The following is a 19049-nucleotide window of genomic DNA, read 5'->3' on the forward strand; positions in this document are numbered from 1 at the left end:
GAAATGTGGTGTGCACCTGGATTTTGAGTCCTTTTACTCTGAAAATCCTAAACATGTCCAGTCCAACCAGTTGCCTTTAGGAATCAGCCAGTTAATGCCAGAGTAATTTAATCCCAGTATGTTCTGTGAGTGCCTCAGAGGTTTCTTAGAGTAGATTAGTAAATAAATAGCATCATGGAGACAAAGGAATACCTGACATGTCTGCCCCTTATCCAAGCGTGCCACTAAAATATACATTTTGAACAAAGAGCTATTAGAAGTTTGAAGTTTTGAGGGACATAAAGATGTGGACCAGAAAGTGTTCTGGTCAGACGGGGCCATGATTCAACTTTTGTGGTCTGCATTAAGACGAGCACAGAGCAGCACGCTGATAGCACCGTCCCTGTACAAGAAATGTGACAAGAGGTACGAATACATTCACAAGGCTCTGAACCCCACTAATGCTCGGCTGTTTAGCGGTTTGTTGTCAAGTCGTGACCTCCAGAAGTTGATGATTTCTCTCATAATTCACGCTTTTGTTGCATTCCGGTTTATTACGTTTTAAATTATTACGCACTTAAGGCCTCGCCCATTCTCCAGTAACTCACCTGCAGGTGGTTTAAAATGTGACTGCGAGGATGCTGAGCATTACAGAAAAGAGCTCATAATTCCAGTGCCGTCTGCCTGCACTGGCTCCCGGTTCACCTTCAATTTCAATTTAAAACTTGGCCGACTGCCTTCGTGGCTCTAAAGAACCAAGCTACTTCCTTTATCACAGGACTTCTTCTGCGATGTTTAGTCAATCTGGTAGCAAATCACTGCTGCACCTCTTACATCCCACTTAGAATGAAAAGAGCAACTGTGCACTCTTATGTAATTTTGTTTTTTGTTTTTTTTTCTGTTCAACTTTAGCAGTGATCATAGTTGGTTCAAAGATGGCCACCTTTAAATAAATGTGTTGCATATGATAAATTCTGGCAATGAAACCACAAAGAAAGCATTGAGGACAAGCATTAGTGGTAACAATATACACAATGAGGAAAATGTATTGCAAATTGCTAACAGAAAGAAACCAGGTGCAACCAGAGGTCATAGAAAACGTGAAATAGCCAAAGAGATGAGCTGGGTCTGAATTGGAACAACGGGATCTCTTGATGGCGGCGGATCTAACTAGCTTATTGGATTGATACACCACATTTTAATAAAAAGAACAAAATGGCTTTCATCTTTAAACATCTAAATATGTCCAGAAACTCACACAGTAAGGTCAGAAAAATTGACAGTGGTGTGAAAGAATTTTAAATTGCAATGTTTGCACTGAAATAAGCAGCAGTTCTAGGCCCTTACATCGCTCTAAGTTATAGTTGATAGTTATAATTAACGATAGAAAGTTGAGGAGGCTCACAAATTCACAACCTAAATAGATGTGATTACAACTTTGATCTCTTATTGGATGGGTTAGGGTTAACCCTCGCCTTGCATTTCTCTGTTTAGCTGTACAGCAGAAGTTCAACCTAGCTGAGCTATTCCTGCCTATAACTTACATTTTTCACCATAAAAAATACACTTTGTACATTAAAACTTTTAATGTATAAAGATTTGATGCAATTACCTAGGTTTCTCTTAGATGGTTGACGTTATGGACTAAATTTGATTCCATTGTCTTATACCTAAAATCTATTTGAAAGGGAATCAAATTTGACTATATGATTGAAATGATTTGATACTTTGACTTATTTCTATTATAATGAGAGAATATGTACATCCAATATATAGAACTTAGAGTAAATTGCATTAAAACCTTTAATGTGATGGTAATTGACAAAATCATCATTGTGCTTCTGGTTCTTGCATATATGCTGTGCAGAACATATTTTCTTGCGGTGTATCCAACAAACACAAGTGTTCTCAAGTGTATTTGGAGAACACTATAAGTACAGGCAAAGTCAGAGATGAGGCTGGTTAAAAATTGTGACTAACCTACTCCAAAATTTTGTGAGCGGCCACACAAAAAAGGCAAATGAAGAAATTCAAGGCAATCCACTTGAAAGTAGCAGCTGTGCCCATTGATCGTGAAGGTCTAAATCCTAATTTGGTGAAAGGGGAATATAATGCGTCAGCGCCCTCTGCTGGAAAAAATGCTTACAGCACCTGTTATTCCCAGGTTTTCTCCCATCCAAGTACTAACCGGACCCGACTCTGCTTTGCTTCCGAGTTCAGACGAGATCGGGCGTGTTTAGAGTGGCATATCCGTCATCCTGGAAATCCGTAAGCTGTCCGAGAACATAAATGCTGTCATTTTATACAGTACACTACGTGGAGTTTTCTCAATGGGCCACTATTTCAGTGTAAACTATTTACAGTGTTCGTTCTGCCTCTTTGGAACTTATTCTCTTTTCTAGAGCTCAATTTTCTTGCTAGATTAAGTTTTGGAAGTCACTATTTCTCGCCTTGTATTTGAAGTGACCACAGTTTTTTTTTTAAAGCAGCTGTGATGTGGAAAATTTCCTGGCAAAACGCTCACAATCTCAGTCTAATAATGGCTGAGCTACTTAAGTAGCACTTTTGCCTGGGGACAAGGTGCTCCGTCATCCTGGAAATTGGATCAGGATGTTAGGATGTTTCTGTGAAGCGGTAGCTCACTTTTCTTGAAAAAAAAAAAAAAAATTCTCGACGTTCAAGACAGTTTGAAGGAGGCTTCAAAGGAGAAAACAACTTTCAACAGAATGTCTCTTTGCTGCTCTTCGAGTCACAAGCCTGACATCCAAAGTATTTGTGCAGGTGGACTCATGCCCACATGCTCCTGCTTTTCAACAAGCTCTGCACTGGCGGCAACATAATTCCAGGAACAAAAATGCTGTGTGGAACCTAGATTTCCACACAGGGGTTTTGGGGTTTTGTCACAAGCTTTTGAAGAGAATAAGCCTGCATTTTCAAAGCATACATGACTTGTGTCTCTAAAGCCGGGTAAATTTGAATGCAGCACTTGTAATTTTTACTTTATGCTACAGCCTTTAACCCTCCACCCAATCACGGTGCTACCAAAATGTAGGACCTGTTATTTGCGCTGTGCAATCAAAACAATTTCTGTCAGTTTCAGTTTAATCTCCAAGCAATCATTGCGACAATGTAAAAGAGAAAATAACAATTAAATGTATTTTTCCACCTTACTTATCTGTTATGGCAGAGTATTCAAAAGGAGATATTCACAGTCAAATCTATAATATGGTGAAATTTCTTGTAAAACCTGTTCCCCGATTCATTCCAGCTAGTTCTGGTTCCCTCCTTTAAGCTGCAGCTGCTTGTGTCTCCGATGGCTCCAGCTGATCTGCATCGATGCATTTCTTTGGTTTCCTTCTCGTTGTCTTCTTCATTGGGGCAGGACAGTGAATCTGTAACGGAGAGTAGAATCTGTAACGGATTGTACTCTGATTCTGTTTGTGGAGGTCAGGTTTTGGATCAGAACCAGGATCAGTCCTGTTGGGATCATTGTCTCATCGTGTGACTTGATTTAGATACATCCAATAGTACCTGACTTCCTTTGTAGAGAAAGAAGAACGGAGGATTAGTTTCCTGTCCACCTCGGCTCAGGTTCTGATAACGTCTCGTTTTATTGGTCAATAAATCCTGATCATCGTCTAACCTTCATGCCTCTGAACTTATTTACTCAGAACCCTTAAAAACAGGCATTCTTGTGGGGTTATTGTTTGTTTTTGCTTACACCTTGATCAAAACCTAAAACCTAAAAATCCTTCTGCTGCATTTGATGTGAACAGAAAATATGATCTGCAGAGAAGTTAAAACTTAGATGAGGGAAACATATTTGCCCTCCAGAAAGCACAACCTCAATATTAGGGTAAGCTTCTACCTCCATGAGATGGTAGATTTCTGTTTGAGGAGCATTTCTGGAATATTGAAAAACTCAAGCTGGACTTAGCTTTCTTCTGGCTCTCGTTTCTTTATAAATGTTTTTCTACATCTCCATATTTTAATTAATGACAGTTGTCTCAGTAAACAATATTGACATGTAATGTTTTGAGTTCAAAATTAGATTAGAGAAAACACAACAAACTAATAAAATCTGATTACTAATTTAATGGCTGCACCTGGTTCATTTCTCAAATGTTTGTCCGTCTATATAGAGTTTGCACAAAATGAATTGTAGATCTACATTTATGTGCCAGCAGAGTTTGCCTGCTCCATTATTATAAGAGCTGGCTGAGCGCCTGCACACTATCAATGTAAACAAGGATTGTTTTGTTTTGGGACAAACAAATGTTGACTTCCTCATTATGTACATCTGATGCATATCTGAGCTAAATTTGTTTTCAGATCAACAGGCAGATAAATAGACAGTGTGAGTTGAAAAACAGAAACGGATAACTTGCTTAGATAAGTATGTAGAAAGATACAGGATGCATAGGTCTTATTTGAATGCTTCATGTCTGTATTTGGGAGACAACTGGTTTAACCTATCTTGATTTGCAAGTGAAATTTCTTATGCTGTGTTGCATGACCTTAGTCATTTTAATGGAGTTTTTATGAGCATTGATGTATGAAGTTTTATTTTCTACTTTTTTAAAACTGGTTTTAGACTAATTTTAACTTATAAATATTTTAATAGTTGTTTATATTTCTTTGTTCCTTGTCTTTTAAAGCTGTATAGTTATGTAAAGAAGTTGTAGATACCATCACTGGCAGAAGGGTTTTATTGTCAGATGAGTCAAAAGCCGGGCTATTTGGTCACCAAACGTGTGTCAGAAGTAGTCATACTTTTTGGTCAAGTTTTCTATCTTGAAAACACTAAACCAAGTTTTATTTATTTATTTATTTATTTATTTATTTATTTATTTAGATGATTAATAAAGGGATTTTTCAGGTTCGAATATGTAACTGAAATTTCGGAGTTTTGTGCGTGCAGTGAAGGCAACACTGTACCACGCCTACGGGCTTTGACGAATCATGCGCGTGCCGGGGTGGATCTCTTTGCTCCGTGCGTCGGGGAGCGGATTCGGAGCCGCTCGAGAGACGCACACAGAGTTCGGTCCGTGTCTGCCTGCAGCAAGCTAACCCCGCAGAAAGGCCACTGCGGGAAGATGGCGACGGAGAAACAGAAACACGAGGGAAGAGTTAAAATCGGACATTACATTCTCGGTGATACGCTTGGAGTCGGGACTTTTGGGAAGGTTAAAGGTATGTCTCGTATGTGTTGCCGTCTCTGCGTCCTGGCGACTGAAAGATGGAGGCTTTTAGCTTAGCCGCTAACTTAGCCTGCTAGCGAGCTAAACTGTCGCCAAATCGGAAATGTAGCGCATATGTTGTCATGTTCTAGCTTTAACTACTTTGTGAGAAACGCCACATATTGGGGTAAAGCAACTGAATGATTCAACAGAGCTAGCAAGACTTCTCAATTATTTCTGACACAATAGTTTTAGTAAGTGTAATAGCGCTGTTAGCTAACCCAGTGATCCACAAGTCGCTGTTGGGACTGAAGTAAATCTTCATGACTGCTATTGATTCGTCTCCCTTTTCCTGTTTGCAAACATTAAAATTACTCTTGTGACACTGTGCTAACTTCAGCTGACCTTTACGGCTGAGGAAATGTTCACGCTTCCAGGTGCGTTTGGAGAGGGAGTCGGTCAAAACCAGTTAAATGTTCGCCCTAGTGTTTTCAGAGAACTACCCAAGTAGTAGCTAAGGTCATTAACAGAGGTTACCTACTCAGTTTGGACAGAGGTGGGATTTGTTAGCTGTAATTTGTGCTTCCTCCCCCCGACACACATTATAAACCTGGACCTATCACCAGCAACAAACAGCTGGTCTGTTTATAGTCAGTTAATTTTCAGTGACTCATCTCCCTGGTACCCCAGTTCCTGTAGCTGATGAAAGGAAAACACGGTGTTAGTGCATTGGAGCTGCCGCCCTGTGTGAATGGTATTCAGATTTAAGCAGTAAAGAAGGATGTTCACTTACAAAGTTGCACAGAGTGTTATAGAATTGCTGTCCGGAGTACAAATAAATCTTTTATTACTGCGTCTGTTGTTTGATAACAAATATGTGACAGGCATATTGGATTTTGTGATCAAGGTTTGTGTGAAATGGCCTGTTTACTTAGGTGGTAGTTGTTGTAAAATGGTTTCAGAAGGCCTGCTTTGTTTATACAATGTTACAAAAAGAGTTATAAATAGTCTGGCACATGTTTTTATGAGGGGCTGAGAACAAAAGCTCAAACGGACCAAAAACCAAGCAACTTTGCTGCAATACTTTCAGCATTTCCTTGCAACTTCTGAAATCAGCTCTTGATCACTTTACTTCGGTAGAAATTAAAGCGCTGTGGTATTTGCTGATCAGAAAAGCAGGGATTTTTAAGTTTACAACTCCTCAGTCTCTTATCACAGCTGGCAAAGTTGACCTGGCATTTCCTCTTTGTATCTCTAAACATTTTGTCAGCACGACTAAACTGCTCTGTTGTTCCACTATGTGATCAGTTATTGAAATGTAATTTTTTTGTTGTTTGCTGTCGTATTGGAATAATCCTCTAGCAGCAACTGATTAAGCAAGAACATTTTTTCACTAAATTCCCCATTGAGATATTTGCGTATCCAAGTTAATACTTTCTACTTTGACATTTGCAATGTGTTGCAGATGACAGTGCAATAAAATGTGTGCATGTGTTAGTAGCAGTAAATCCGATCCAAGCAAAATGCCACAACAAAGCTCAGCCTTAAAGAGTCGATGTCAAGAAGAAACAAAATACGACTTTGAGGAGCGGCGCAGAAGTTGGCTTTTAAAAGGCTGTAAACTTTGAACTTTGATTCCTTGTGTGGATTGCGGGGATGAGTTCAAATAAACAATTGACCTCTGTCTGCTGCATTTAAATAAAACAAGTTGCACATCTTTAAACACAAAAAGAAGATTTTAACTTTTTTTTTAAACTATTGTTTAATGTTTTGAAATTATTTTCTTATTAAGTTATTCATGTGCTCTTGCTTTCTGATTTCAATTCTAATCTCCCTCTGTTATTTGCTCGTTGCGCAGTGGGCCAACATGAGCTGACCAAGCACCAAGTGGCTGTGAAAATCTTGAACAGGCAGAAGATCCGCAGCTTGGACGTGGTGGGAAAAATCCGCCGGGAGATCCAGAACCTCAAGCTTTTCAGGCACCCTCACATAATTAAACTGTAAGTCCTAGATTACACACCCACTCACCGCCGCGTAATCTCCCCTGCCGCCACATTAATGCCACCCACTGAACTATTTCCAGACTTTCGAAATGGTGCGTTCCAGGATGCATCCATCAGGGTGATATCATCTGACCCCGTGTCCCTTTCCATCAGCGCTCTCTGTCTGCGTTGTGCTTTCCCCTCCCCCTTCTTGTTGTGCATTTTAATGAGCAAAAAGTGCATTATCAACGACCCCAGCCGTGTGACCTCTTTGTCCTGAAATACTTACCCACCGAAGAGCTGCTTTTTGAGCCAGTTACCACATTGCTTGCCTTGCCTTGCTTGAAATTATTTGTGAAGTTCTTCACAACATTTGTACCTGCCAACATGGAAAGATGACAGCTATTTTCAGTGAGTCATATTACAGTCGCTGTCGGAGCCGACTGTCACACTCGTGTTGCAAAGGGTACTGTAGTTTCATAAGGGAGTGAGCCCAATGAACCTCTTGGAATAGACTATTCCATAATCTATTTTATTCATCAATATGCTGCTACATGCAGCAGTGATACTCTGTTACTGAAAGGAGCACTGATCTAAATACATTGAAGGAAATTGCTGCAGTACTTCCTGCCTGATGGGTAATTGTCTGCAGGCTACAGTTAGAGGGTTAGTAAATAGAGCACAAGGTGTGGCAAATGTCTTGAATATCGGCTCCATGTCATGCATGCACAAGAATGTAAACTTTGTGTGTGGGATCCGAGAGCGAGCGAGAGAGAGAGAGAGAGAGGGAGACAGAGAGAGAGAGAGAGATGTCATCTTTTCCAGAGGGCAGAAGCAAATGGAACAAACTCTGTGGTGTGGCCTGTTTAGTGTCAGAGCAAATGCAGCAGTGCAACACAATAGTACTATGACAAATGTATGGAAGCCCATTTCCGCCATTTCCGCCAAAAAGGGAACAAATTAATAAAAACACAAGAGGATATCCTAATCACGAGTTTTGAAGACATAATTGCAAGAGTAAATCTCAATATTACAAGTTTTAAACTTATAATTACCAGAAGAAAAATTGTAACTATGACTTTAAAACACAAAATTCTGACTTTCATTTTCATAACGATGACCTGAAAACTTCTTGTTGGGCTTTTGTTTTTTCTTTCCAGGTGGAAATGGGCTTCCAGAAGAACAATTGAATGTTTTTTTTTAAATAAATTTTTTCCCCTTACTCCTTAAATTTCTATATATATATTTTTTTTTTTATTTCAATGGTTGTATTCACTGCCCATTTAAGACAGGAGATGTTTTGAATTGCCTTCCTCTGAGGTTAAGACCAGCAGGTTCATGAACAGAATCAGGAGTGTAAAGCTGCTGCATTGTTCTCAGAGGGATGTGGAGAAAAGTTGTGATTTGATAAAGGGGTTTTGATGAATAACACACAAATCATCATTATACAACTACTATTCAAGTTGTGAAATTGCAAAATAAAATTTCTTTCAAATCATGTTTTATCTATACAGTATTTGTATAACAACTGAACGTGACATAGTTACTTGATAGTGCTATAAAATGTGACTGAAAAATGCATAACACTGCCACATTAAAATATGTGGTGAAGTGTACAGGTGCTATGCTGCTGTTTACATGTTGGTTTCTGTAATTTACCTGTAATGTCATAATATTTGGGACTGGCATTTTATTGCAGATTAAGTCAACCTATAATTATTTCATATTATAATTATTGCTTTTAAAAAACCAGCTGAAAAATCTGTTGATTTTTTTTCTATTTTTATTTTTTTAGTATTTTAAATCAACAATCATGGTGGCAATTTTTATACAGGCATATCTTTGGCCAGAGGAAATAAATCAGATAGAAAAAGGGCATGTTTTGCTAACTAGGTAAACCTAAGTACAGTGCATTGAGCTTTAATAAAATGTATTTTGGTGTCATTTCTCTGTTGACATTCTCCTTTTGGATTGTTCAGATTAATGAGGAGCTTCAGACTTGGAGATGCATGATATGAGGAAAACATAAAAGTGCATTTTTATTGTTAAATAAAAGTTAATCCAATCTGCCAATTATTGTCAGGCAGATTTTAAATCACCTGAAATATAATATCCAATCAAATGTTGTGTCCAGTCTTTCCTGTGCAAATGTAACATTGTACACATTAAGACTGTGATAACTATTGAATTTCACTAGATTGTGCAGCTTTATAAGAAGAAAGTGTCAGATTGATATGTAAACATACTCTGATTGAAAAAGAAGCACATTTGGTTGCTTAATATCTGTTGAATGTGAGGGGTATCTTTTAAAGAAATCAGCTATAGAAGCCACCTGAAATGTGTCCTCCTTCATCCACTTTAGTAGTATTGCATGAGGAAGAGGAGCACCAGCTCTAAGCAACTCACTTAAGCCAGCTAAGCTAAGGGCTTAGATGGGAGGCAAACACATTTCTTCTCTTGTTCCCAGTTACCTTCTATTTAAACACAAAGGATTCGGATGTTCTGGTTGACATAGAAACGGCACCAGCATTCAGCCACTTATACAAAACAAAATTCAGATCAGAGATTTTAAAAAAGTTTGAATTACAAAAACATGTAAGCTAAATATAATGCTTCGGCTCATGATTCTAATCAAGGCGTTTTCAAATCAGATCAGGAGTTGTTAACCAAGCTTAACTCTTGATTTCTGTTGTTTGTAAACTTTTTATGATTTTTTTTTTATTTGCTACCCACAACTCCAGCTAGCTATGCAATTTCCAAGGCCACTTGTTAAAAATCACAACCTATTTTCTTGTTCTTAGCCATCCGAGATGATCAGATATCCCCTGCTTTCCAAGACACTTAACACTCATTCATTTTTGCAGCATTTAGAACAAAGTACCACTTTTGTGAAGCAGGGCGAATGCCTTCTGTAAATATCGTCCGCATAATTAACTGGAACTGAACTGAAATGTGTTGCATGGCAAATTATCAATGAGTCGTATCAAAACAGAGAAGAAAAATACAAACGTTATATCGGCCTTCAGCAAACTGCTCTAGAGCTAAGAATAAGTTTAGAAAAGTTTGTTTCTGTATGAATCGAGACAGCTGCAGAATCTCGTGTTAGGAGGGAATATCAAATGTGACATGCTTCAATAATTGATATCATATGTCATATCAGAAAGGACATTTGCTTATGCTGTTTTTTTTGTTTGTTTTTGCTTTGAATGCAAATTCCACATTAAAGTCGTTAAGGGTCTTGTTGCTTCTGCTATTAAAGCCTTTTGGTTTTTACTGATGTTTTTACGATTAAACAGCATCAAAGTTCAGAGCATTTTCTGTGAATTCAGCACAGCTTCTACTTAGAAATGAGCTAAAGGTGACATTACCATAGTTTAGACGGGGTTATAGATCAGTACAACACTGTGTGTGTGTGTGTGTGTTTGCAAACCGGACACAAACCAGGTGCTGGTTCTCACTTAACGGTGTACAATCTTACAAGCTTTGATCTACCATTAAGCTGTAACTGATTGCATCCTTAAAATGCAAGAAAAGGTGCGCCTAAAACATATTAAACATGATGGATTAGATTTAAATGCTTTCATCTTACAATTTCCCTAACATTTTATAGCTCAAACTCAGTTGTAGACGTATTTTGACACGTCAAGTCAAATATTCATGTCTGACTGATTCTTCTTTGGCACGATATGAAATGAAGTTCCTGCCATCTGAGCTGTTTTGAGTCAGTTCTGCTCCTCAGCTGTCAATAACTCATGTGATTTTAATCTTTTTCGTTACTGTTGTTGCAGGTATCAAGTTATTAGCACCCCTACAGATATCTTCATGGTCATGGAGTATGTCTCAGGTGGAGAGCTCTTCGATTACATCTGCAAAAATGGAAAGGTAAGACATGACAATACAGAAGAGGATCTAAGAGTTGTAGATCAACTTGTCGTGTTTTACGTTGATTGGCCTGTGTGAACGCTAACGGGTCATTTCTGATCCATCAGTTGGAAGAGAAGGAGAGTCGGCGACTGTTCCAGCAGATCATATCAGCAGTAGATTACTGCCACCGGCACATGGTGGTGCACAGAGACCTCAAACCTGAGAACGTGCTGCTCGATGCGCACATGAATGCAAAGATTGCAGATTTCGGTATGTACGCTACACTTCACCTGGCAGGCTTGGATAAGAGGCGCCGTTGTCGTTATAGTAAAAGGATAGCCAGTGAGGGTTCAGGTTGCTCTGCAAGCATTTTCTGGCGTGATGTTTTTAAGAGCAGGCATTGTTTGATATGTGTTAGTATAGGAACAGTCATGAATGCTGAAATAGAATAATAGTGCAGGCTTTCCAGTTATTAGCAGCTCTGGCTTGTTTACCAGAAAATTGGCTAATATGTTGCCTGATCCTAGAAAAGAGAACGTCAGTGCACAGTGAGAGTAAACGTGAAGCTATAGTTGGAAAAGTTCTGAATATGTAATGGAGGAAGGTGAATTCCTCTTTGTCACAGGAAATACTCCCAAGCTCGACCTTCAACTTACACCAGCTTTACTTTGTTATTGCATTTGTTTTATCTATGACTCAGATTTACTCTTGCTGCCAGCGATAGGAGATTTTCTCTCCTTGTAGGCAGCCTGACCATGAGTTGTAACAATGAGGTCAAATAAACTCCGGGAACTTTTTACTACTGCTGTTTGTTTGGCAAACAGAGCCATAGCATTACTGTCTTTTATGTTCATTACACCATGAAGAAGAACAAGTGGGACTAAAAGGTGAAGATTGAAGGTTGCTGGGTTTTTTTTTGTTATTATTCTGAGAGACATGATGAATAGCTTGTGAATCCTTGAGTAAATTTGAATATTGCAAAATTAACTGCAGATGTGCCTTTGAGTTTCCTTTGAAATGTTTCACATTATAACTGCTAACTTTATTTTCCCACAAACTCTGGTCAGCTCCCCTGAGCCTGCTAGAAGAGAAATGTAGAGAGGGGGACTTGTTGTCCTTTTCATTTTTTTTATTTGTAAAAAAAATATATAATGCATTGATCTATCTCCAATTGAGGTTTGTGATTCTAACATGACACCAAACCTTTTAATGCATTAACAATTCAACATTCTGTGCAGGTTTGTCAAACATGATGTCAGACGGAGAGTTCCTGAGAACGAGTTGCGGTTCTCCAAACTATGCTGCTCCAGAGGTCATCTCAGGAAGGTAACGAACCAGTTCTCAAGTGGAAAATTAGCCCTGAAAGTCAAACTTTGCTTTGAGTCTTGCATATATATATATTTTTTTTTACACCTGTCCTCAGGTTATACGCCGGTCCGGAGGTGGATATATGGAGTAGTGGTGTCATTCTGTATGCGTTATTGTGTGGGACGCTCCCCTTCGATGACGACCATGTGCCAACGCTCTTTAAAAAGATCTGCGATGGGATCTTTTTCACGCCGCAGTATCTGAACCCCTCAGTAGTAAGCCTCCTTAAACACATGCTGCAAGTGGACCCAATGAAAAGGGCAACTATTAAAGAGATCCGGTAAGCCAAAAATACAATATCATTATTGCCTTTATTCTGTTTTGGATTATAAAGACGACATCTTTAGCACGTCTCAACCCCTCGGTCTGTTCATTTTGCCACTATAGTGAGGACGATTGGTTCAAACAAGATCTGCCAAAGTACTTGTTTCCTGAGGACCCCTCCTACAGCAACAACATGATTGATGACGAGGCCTTGAAAGAAGTTTGTGAGAAGTTTGAGTGCACCGAGGAAGAGGTTCTCTCCTGCATTTACAGCCGCAACCACCAGGACCCGTTAGCGGTGGCCTACCACCTAATCATCGACAATCGGCGCATCATGAGCGAGGCCAAGGATTTCTACCTGGCCTCGAGCCCGCCCGACAATTTTCTGGACGACGTGGCTGGAATCATCAAGCCCCACCCCGAGCGTTTACCCATCTTCGTGGCGGAGCCTCCTCCGAGGTCTCGCCACACACTGGACGAACTGAACCCCCAGAAGTCCAAGCACCAAGGCGTACGGAGAGCCAAGTGGCACCTGGGGATCCGCAGTCAGAGCAGACCCAACGACATTATGACCGAAGTGTGCCGTGCAATGAAACAGCTGGATTACGAGTGGAAGGTAAGGGGGAAAAACGTCCAACGTTAGCAGTTTTTAATAAACCGATTCTGCCTTATTGTGTGTTTACAGTCTTTAATTTCGTGCTCTTTCTAGGTTGTTAATCCATATTATCTGCGTGTGAGGAGGAAGAATCCTATCACAGGAATGCAAACCAAGATGAGCCTTCAACTCTACCAGGTGGACAGCAGAACCTACCTCCTTGACTTTCGTAGCATAGATGGTAAGTTCTTCCACTCAGTTCTGCATATTAGGACGGTATTAGTTTGTGTTTGACCTCATTCAGTCTTCCGCACAAACCTAAAGATGTCTCAACCTAAAGCTGCATTTTGTAAGATTGTCTGTTCCTGTGAAGAAGATGGCCAAATTTTTACGCCAATCTGGAAACACAAGGGCCCACTTATACTAGCCATCAGCTTGTGGACTTATTGATGAGTCAGATATGTTTTCTCAAGTCGCAGCAACGAGGCATAAAAATTGGTTTGAAATTGGGTATATATTTACACTCTGAATGCTTGACATTTGACTTGGACTCGAGGTTTTAGACTTGAGTCTGACAAACAGTCTCGTTTCAATAGAGGTATCAGTTGTCCACTGATCACCAGTCAGACAGGGCAACATAGATGTGCTCTGCAGCAAATGGGTGCTTTTCATTTCTGAGCCAGGAACATTTGCAGACATCGAGCTAATATGGGTTCATAATGGTCAGGGTTTCTTTTTTTAGCTGTGTCTGAATGATGGTGAACAAATGCATATTTGAAAAACTGAACTTGGTAAAGAATCTGTCTTTGGGTCAGTAAAAAAAAAAATAAACTTCTTATTTTGAAGAACTAAACGCGTTATGTTCTTCAAAATAAAAGCACTTAAACTTCCACTTTACTTCACAACATTCTCTACTTTTCACCCGCTGCTGTGGATCTCACTGCACCATTCGCTTTGTCTTTAATTAATTCAACTAGATGGCACGCATCGGACGAGATGTTTAATTCAGTCATTAGAAAATAATTTTTTGTAATTGTGAACACAGATGCAAACAATTAACCTCAATTAAAAGAAATGGAAAGAAACTTTGTATTTTTGACCTTTAACGCCCATGTTAAAGCATTTCCTTACTCATTAACCCTTTAAGATCTGCTGCACTTCTATGGAAAATGGTTTAAAAGTACTCATCCCTGTGTTTGTCTGTTCTTTAAATGTTTGTTTTATTGAGCTAATTAACTCTGCTTTTTGTTAATAAAAATATAGCACATTAATGGCATATTTATGTTGACCTAGCTATCTTAGCAAAACCTGAGCTGTATATATTTGGGTTGTTTATCTGACTCGTATCCTGCAGTGCGCTGCTCTAGTGTAGACTTCATTAATGATTGACTGAAAAACGAGGGCTTTTGGTTGTCTGTATGGACTTGGCAACGACTTCAAACGAAAATGTTAGGAGTGTTTTTGTGGGCAGTTTGAAACGCCACAGACGTGCTGTTCAAAGGGGACGAGGCTAAAATTTGACCCTGGCTGACCTGATGTGTTAGCAATGTCCAATTGTAGATCGTGCCAAAAAAAACATGTTGTGAAAGCTTAATGTTTTGAAAGCAAAGGGCAAATTTTTATAAAGTTATGTGTGGTCGGTCTTGCTTGGATTTTTACAAGGGAACCTCTTGTGAGATTTAGTGCCTTTGATTGCCATCAAAGGATGCTAGAAAACCACTAGGGGATGATAAAAGCTGACCTCTTGCAAAAGACTGAAGAATCTTGCTCTTGCAGCTTAAAAATATAAATTGTTGGTTATTGCAAAAGATGTAGGGTCTAAACTGAATGCAAATGCTGGTTATTAGAGTGATACCTATAAATCCAGATTCACTAGAACTTTTTCTGGAAAACTAAGCCTGAATGCCATTTTTTTTTCTTAACAAGCAAAAAAGAAACTAATTTCTGTTAAGATATATGCAAAGAAAATATCCTGAAACCAAATGAAAACCCAGTGAAACATGATTATACTAAGTTTATAAAGATTTGAATACTTCGGTATGTTTGCCGTCAGACCACACATCAGTGTACTCCAAACATATTTCAAGATTAGTATTCTCATTACAGTCTGTTATTTTAAGACAATATAACACATACTATATGTTTGTGTTGGTGTATTGGTATAACATTGACAAAAATCCATGTACTTTGTCAACTGGGTTTATTTGAAGTCATCTTTTTGTCCCAGCAAAACAACAAATATTTGCTGCTGGACTGTTTATGCAACTCATATGGGGATATATATTTATGTAATAGAGATTAGTGAGAACTGATCATGCTGTTTGGAGGAATGCTTTATTTCTCAGTAAAGCATGTGAACCACTTCCTGAATGAAATGCCAATGGATGGAGGGAGGGGGTTGCTAGTGGTAGGGAGTGTCCTGTGGGATTCAACCAAAGATTCCCCCTATTTCTTTGTCACAAAAGAAGATTTTACAAACCTCACAGTATGCGTTTTATGACAAATTCTAATCAGTATTTCGCAGTTGCTGATATTGTTGCACCCTTGCTAGTCAGTGCTGTTAATCTCTCAGGAGAATAGTTTAAATCTTTTATTGTGTGTGTGTTTGTCAGTTTTGTAGTTTTTTCCTTGTTAAACGTAGCCTTTCTTGTGCCGATCAGATGACATGCTGGAGACTAAATCTGGAACTGCTACCCCTCTCCGCTCTGGGTCCGTGGGCAACCACCGCGCCACAGTAAAGAGCGACGCAGAGGGAGCAGACGTTTCGGCCACCTCCAGCACTGTGCAGCCCACCAAGACCGCCGAAGGCTCCCTAGGTTCCTCTCTGACCTCGTCCGTCGACTCGTCAGGTGGCGCGGACAGCACGCCCACCCCCCGACCGGGGAGCCACACCATCGAGTTCTTTGAGATGTGCGCAAATCTTATTAAACTACTTGCACGATAGCTTGCAAAACAATCATCGCTAGCCTTTTTTCTCTCTGAGTGTCTTTATAGCAATAAGCATGCAACCGATTCATGGCTCACTTTATCCAGGCTGAGGATGAAGTGATTGTTCCATGGCACTGACGCAGGTTGGCCTTCCCTGAGCTGTAGCGGGAGGTATACCGAGCTGACTGGGTCTGTAGGAGTTGAAGAAAGAGGAATCACGTGCTACTTAACTAGGACAGAACATTTCAGAGGGGCGGGTAAGAAGAGGGGGGCCTTTGAATTTCCAAGTCAGTCCTAACAACAGATGCCCACATCCCAAGTACAACTATATGCGGAAGTAATTACACTGAACGGTCTGTACTTATAGCCTGTAAGGCGCACGTTTCAGTACAGAGAACAAAATCTCGTTTTTTTTTTTGGCCTGCAGAGGAGGAAGCCACGGGTTGTAGGGGGACGGGGGGCTAAAAATTGAGTGGCAGTCATAGGAGGCAGGAAGCACTTTTGCACAACTTTCTTTAATTTTCTGCTGCTTGTATTTTTTATTTCTTTTCTTAGTAGGGATCAGAGAGGCATTGCAGATGTATCGGGGCACTGCACTATTTTCCATGCCCATCGCTTTCAGTTGGACCCCAAAACGTGCAGTGACCCTTGATGTCTGCAGTGTGTCAGGGACAAAAAAAAGGATGCTTCATCAGATGTATGTAGGGTTTTCTTGTTTCTGTCAAATACTTAAATGTTCATGATCTTGTCCTCTTTGTAAAAAAAAAACAAAACAAAACAATTGTTTGAAGTTGTTTGTCCCCCTGCATTTTTATATATAAAGGCGTGAACATATTTATCAATGCATTAAGTGGAGGAGGTTTTGGTTGTAATAGAATTTGATTTTTTTTTTCTTGCATTAAATTCTACTGCTGGATATTAGACATATATGAATATATATTCCTTTCTTTTTCTTTATTTTATTTTTTACTGTTTTTAGGTCTTTGTCAGTTTTGTTGCCCTCAATCACAATTATTCTGATACTTGATTGTTTTTCTAGATAACTAGCTTGCTTTTCCAATTTAAGAGGTGTTTTGCTATGACACACAAATCTAGAAATATATCATTTTAAATGTTCATGTATTAGATGGACAAATTGATTTTGGAGTTTTTATGTTTTGGGATAAAGTATAGGATATAAGTATGATTACTGAGTGAAATGCCTTTGGCCTACATTCATTTCATAAATGCCAATCAGTCATGTATACAGACCTCAAGGCCTAATTTTAAACAAGTAGTAGCAGTAACAGCCGATATGTGGAAAGTTTGTCGGTGAATACATATACATTTTTTTTTCCTTCAGATTTTTATTTTTGAATTGCTCTCACATTCCTTTTAAATTTGGCATTTTATTCCAGACTTCACTTGAATTTATTTGGTACTGTAAGTTGTTAAGGATGAAACGTTTTTCCTAAGATGGTAAACGTGTGACAGATTTATATTTGATAAGGTTTATCTGGACACTAAGCTTGCAGACTTAAAGTCACAGGTATGTCTTTAAATAGAACACATCTCATTCCATTTCCTGTTCAGTCTTAAAAGTTGTGAGTGGTAATTGTTTGGCTGCCTTATCCTTATTAGTACTGTTCATCTGTTTTTAATGCTTGAAATTTTATTCCTGTGCTGGTCAGAAATATTGGCACCTTTTGCAGTTTTTAAAGATCGATGTCCACGGCTTATGTTGTTAGTCTTACATCAGTAGTACACATTTAAACTGGTTTTGGAAAAACTTAATACTTTCTTACAAAACGAATAAAAGTCTGACCTCCAGTTTGATTTTGTGGGGTTTTTTTGTTTTTTTTTTAAAGTCACCCCTTTCAGAAAGTCACCGGTTACTGGTGTTTAGCTTTTAACAACTTGGAAATAAGTTCAGATCATGACTAAAATTGCAAAGTGTGTCAATAATTGTGATCATGTTCTCTCATGGTGTATGAAAGGTTTCCACCCAAAACTAGTCAGTTCATATTTGATCTTGATGTCTCAGTTTTTAAACCACAGGCTGAAAAAAAAGGGCAAAGACAGTTTATAGTGTTGTAGACATGGTTTAAAATAGTACTTATTTTTAAAGGGTTTCTTGAAAGTCTAGATTATCAAAACTTGTCATGCCTTACATGATGGGTTTTGTAGGAAAGATGAATGTGTGCAAAAAACAGTAACTCTTTGAGAGATTATGGAAAGTGTCCTAGAAGACTGTTCAATACAGTCTGGTTGAATATCTTCAATATATTGCTCTATTTTTGTTTGGTGTGAAGGGAGTCCCTACCAGATTGAACAGTGTAAATCTAAATGGAAAGTGTTGAATCATTTGTATACACAACTGGCTAATAAACTGCTAATAAATTGCATTCTGTTGTTTGGAAGTGTTTTTGTTTTTCTTTTTATGTAGCTATTCTGAATGAATGGTTCTATAATGGCAACTAGATTAGGTTTGATAGTTTCTTTAAAATTTTATAGCTCTTATTCAGACTTTCATATGAATAAATTATCTTTCAGAAATGTTACAGTGGGAAAAAGTGTAAAGTTTCTCTAAAACATATAAAAGGAACAATATATTAAATTAATGAACTGTAAATATACGGAAGATATTGTAAAAATATTTAAATTTGAAGCATTTTCAGAAGTACTGATTGTTACCTTTAAATTTACAGGTTGCTTTTATTTTGAAATAAGCTGTAAACACCTTCCGGGTGATGCTGCATTTACGGGGAAAACGAAAAACCACCTTGTTAAGTTCATGGTTCTGACGCATCTATTTAAGGTTTCTTCACGTGAAAGTACCTTTGTACTCAAAATAGAGTAGGGAAAGTTATTTTGTTAAGAGTTGTTTATAAATAGAAACATGGGAAATAA

The 19049-nt window shown here is 38.7% G+C and overlaps 1 protein-coding gene across 1 annotated transcript; it reads left to right on the forward strand.

The window, feature by feature from the left end:
* Positions 1–4957: 4957 nt before the first annotated feature.
* Positions 4958–18552, forward strand: prkaa1 (protein kinase, AMP-activated, alpha 1 catalytic subunit). Its single transcript, XM_007548927.2, has 9 exons — positions 4958–5172; positions 7018–7159; positions 10930–11023; positions 11131–11275; positions 12244–12331; positions 12429–12653; positions 12761–13253; positions 13347–13473; positions 15893–18552. The coding sequence occupies exons 1-9, from the start codon at positions 5076–5078 to the stop codon at positions 16174–16176; spliced, it is 1695 nt and encodes a 564-aa protein (XP_007548989.1). The 5' UTR covers positions 4958–5075; the 3' UTR covers positions 16177–18552.
* The last annotated feature ends 497 nt before the right edge of the window (positions 18553–19049 follow it).

The sequence above is a fragment of the Poecilia formosa genome, unplaced genomic scaffold (assembly GCF_000485575.1).
Source record: "Poecilia formosa unplaced genomic scaffold, Poecilia_formosa-5.1.2 Scaffold28, whole genome shotgun sequence".
NCBI lineage: Eukaryota > Metazoa > Chordata > Actinopteri > Cyprinodontiformes > Poeciliidae > Poecilia > Poecilia formosa.

What these genes read in the sequence shown, in the direction of transcription:
- prkaa1 (XM_007548927.2), top strand. Translation starts at nt 5,076, where the DNA reads ATGGCGACGGAGAAACAGAAACACGAGGGAAGAGTTAAAATCGGACAT. An exon ending in AGCTGGATTACGAGTGGAAG is followed by an intron (nt 13,254 to 13,346) that starts GTAAGGGGGAAA and finishes TGCTCTTTCTAG; the next exon opens with GTTGTTAATCCATATTATCT. An exon ending in TGACTTTCGTAGCATAGATG is followed by an intron (nt 13,474 to 15,892) that starts GTAAGTTCTTCC and finishes TGTGCCGATCAG; the next exon opens with ATGACATGCTGGAGACTAAA.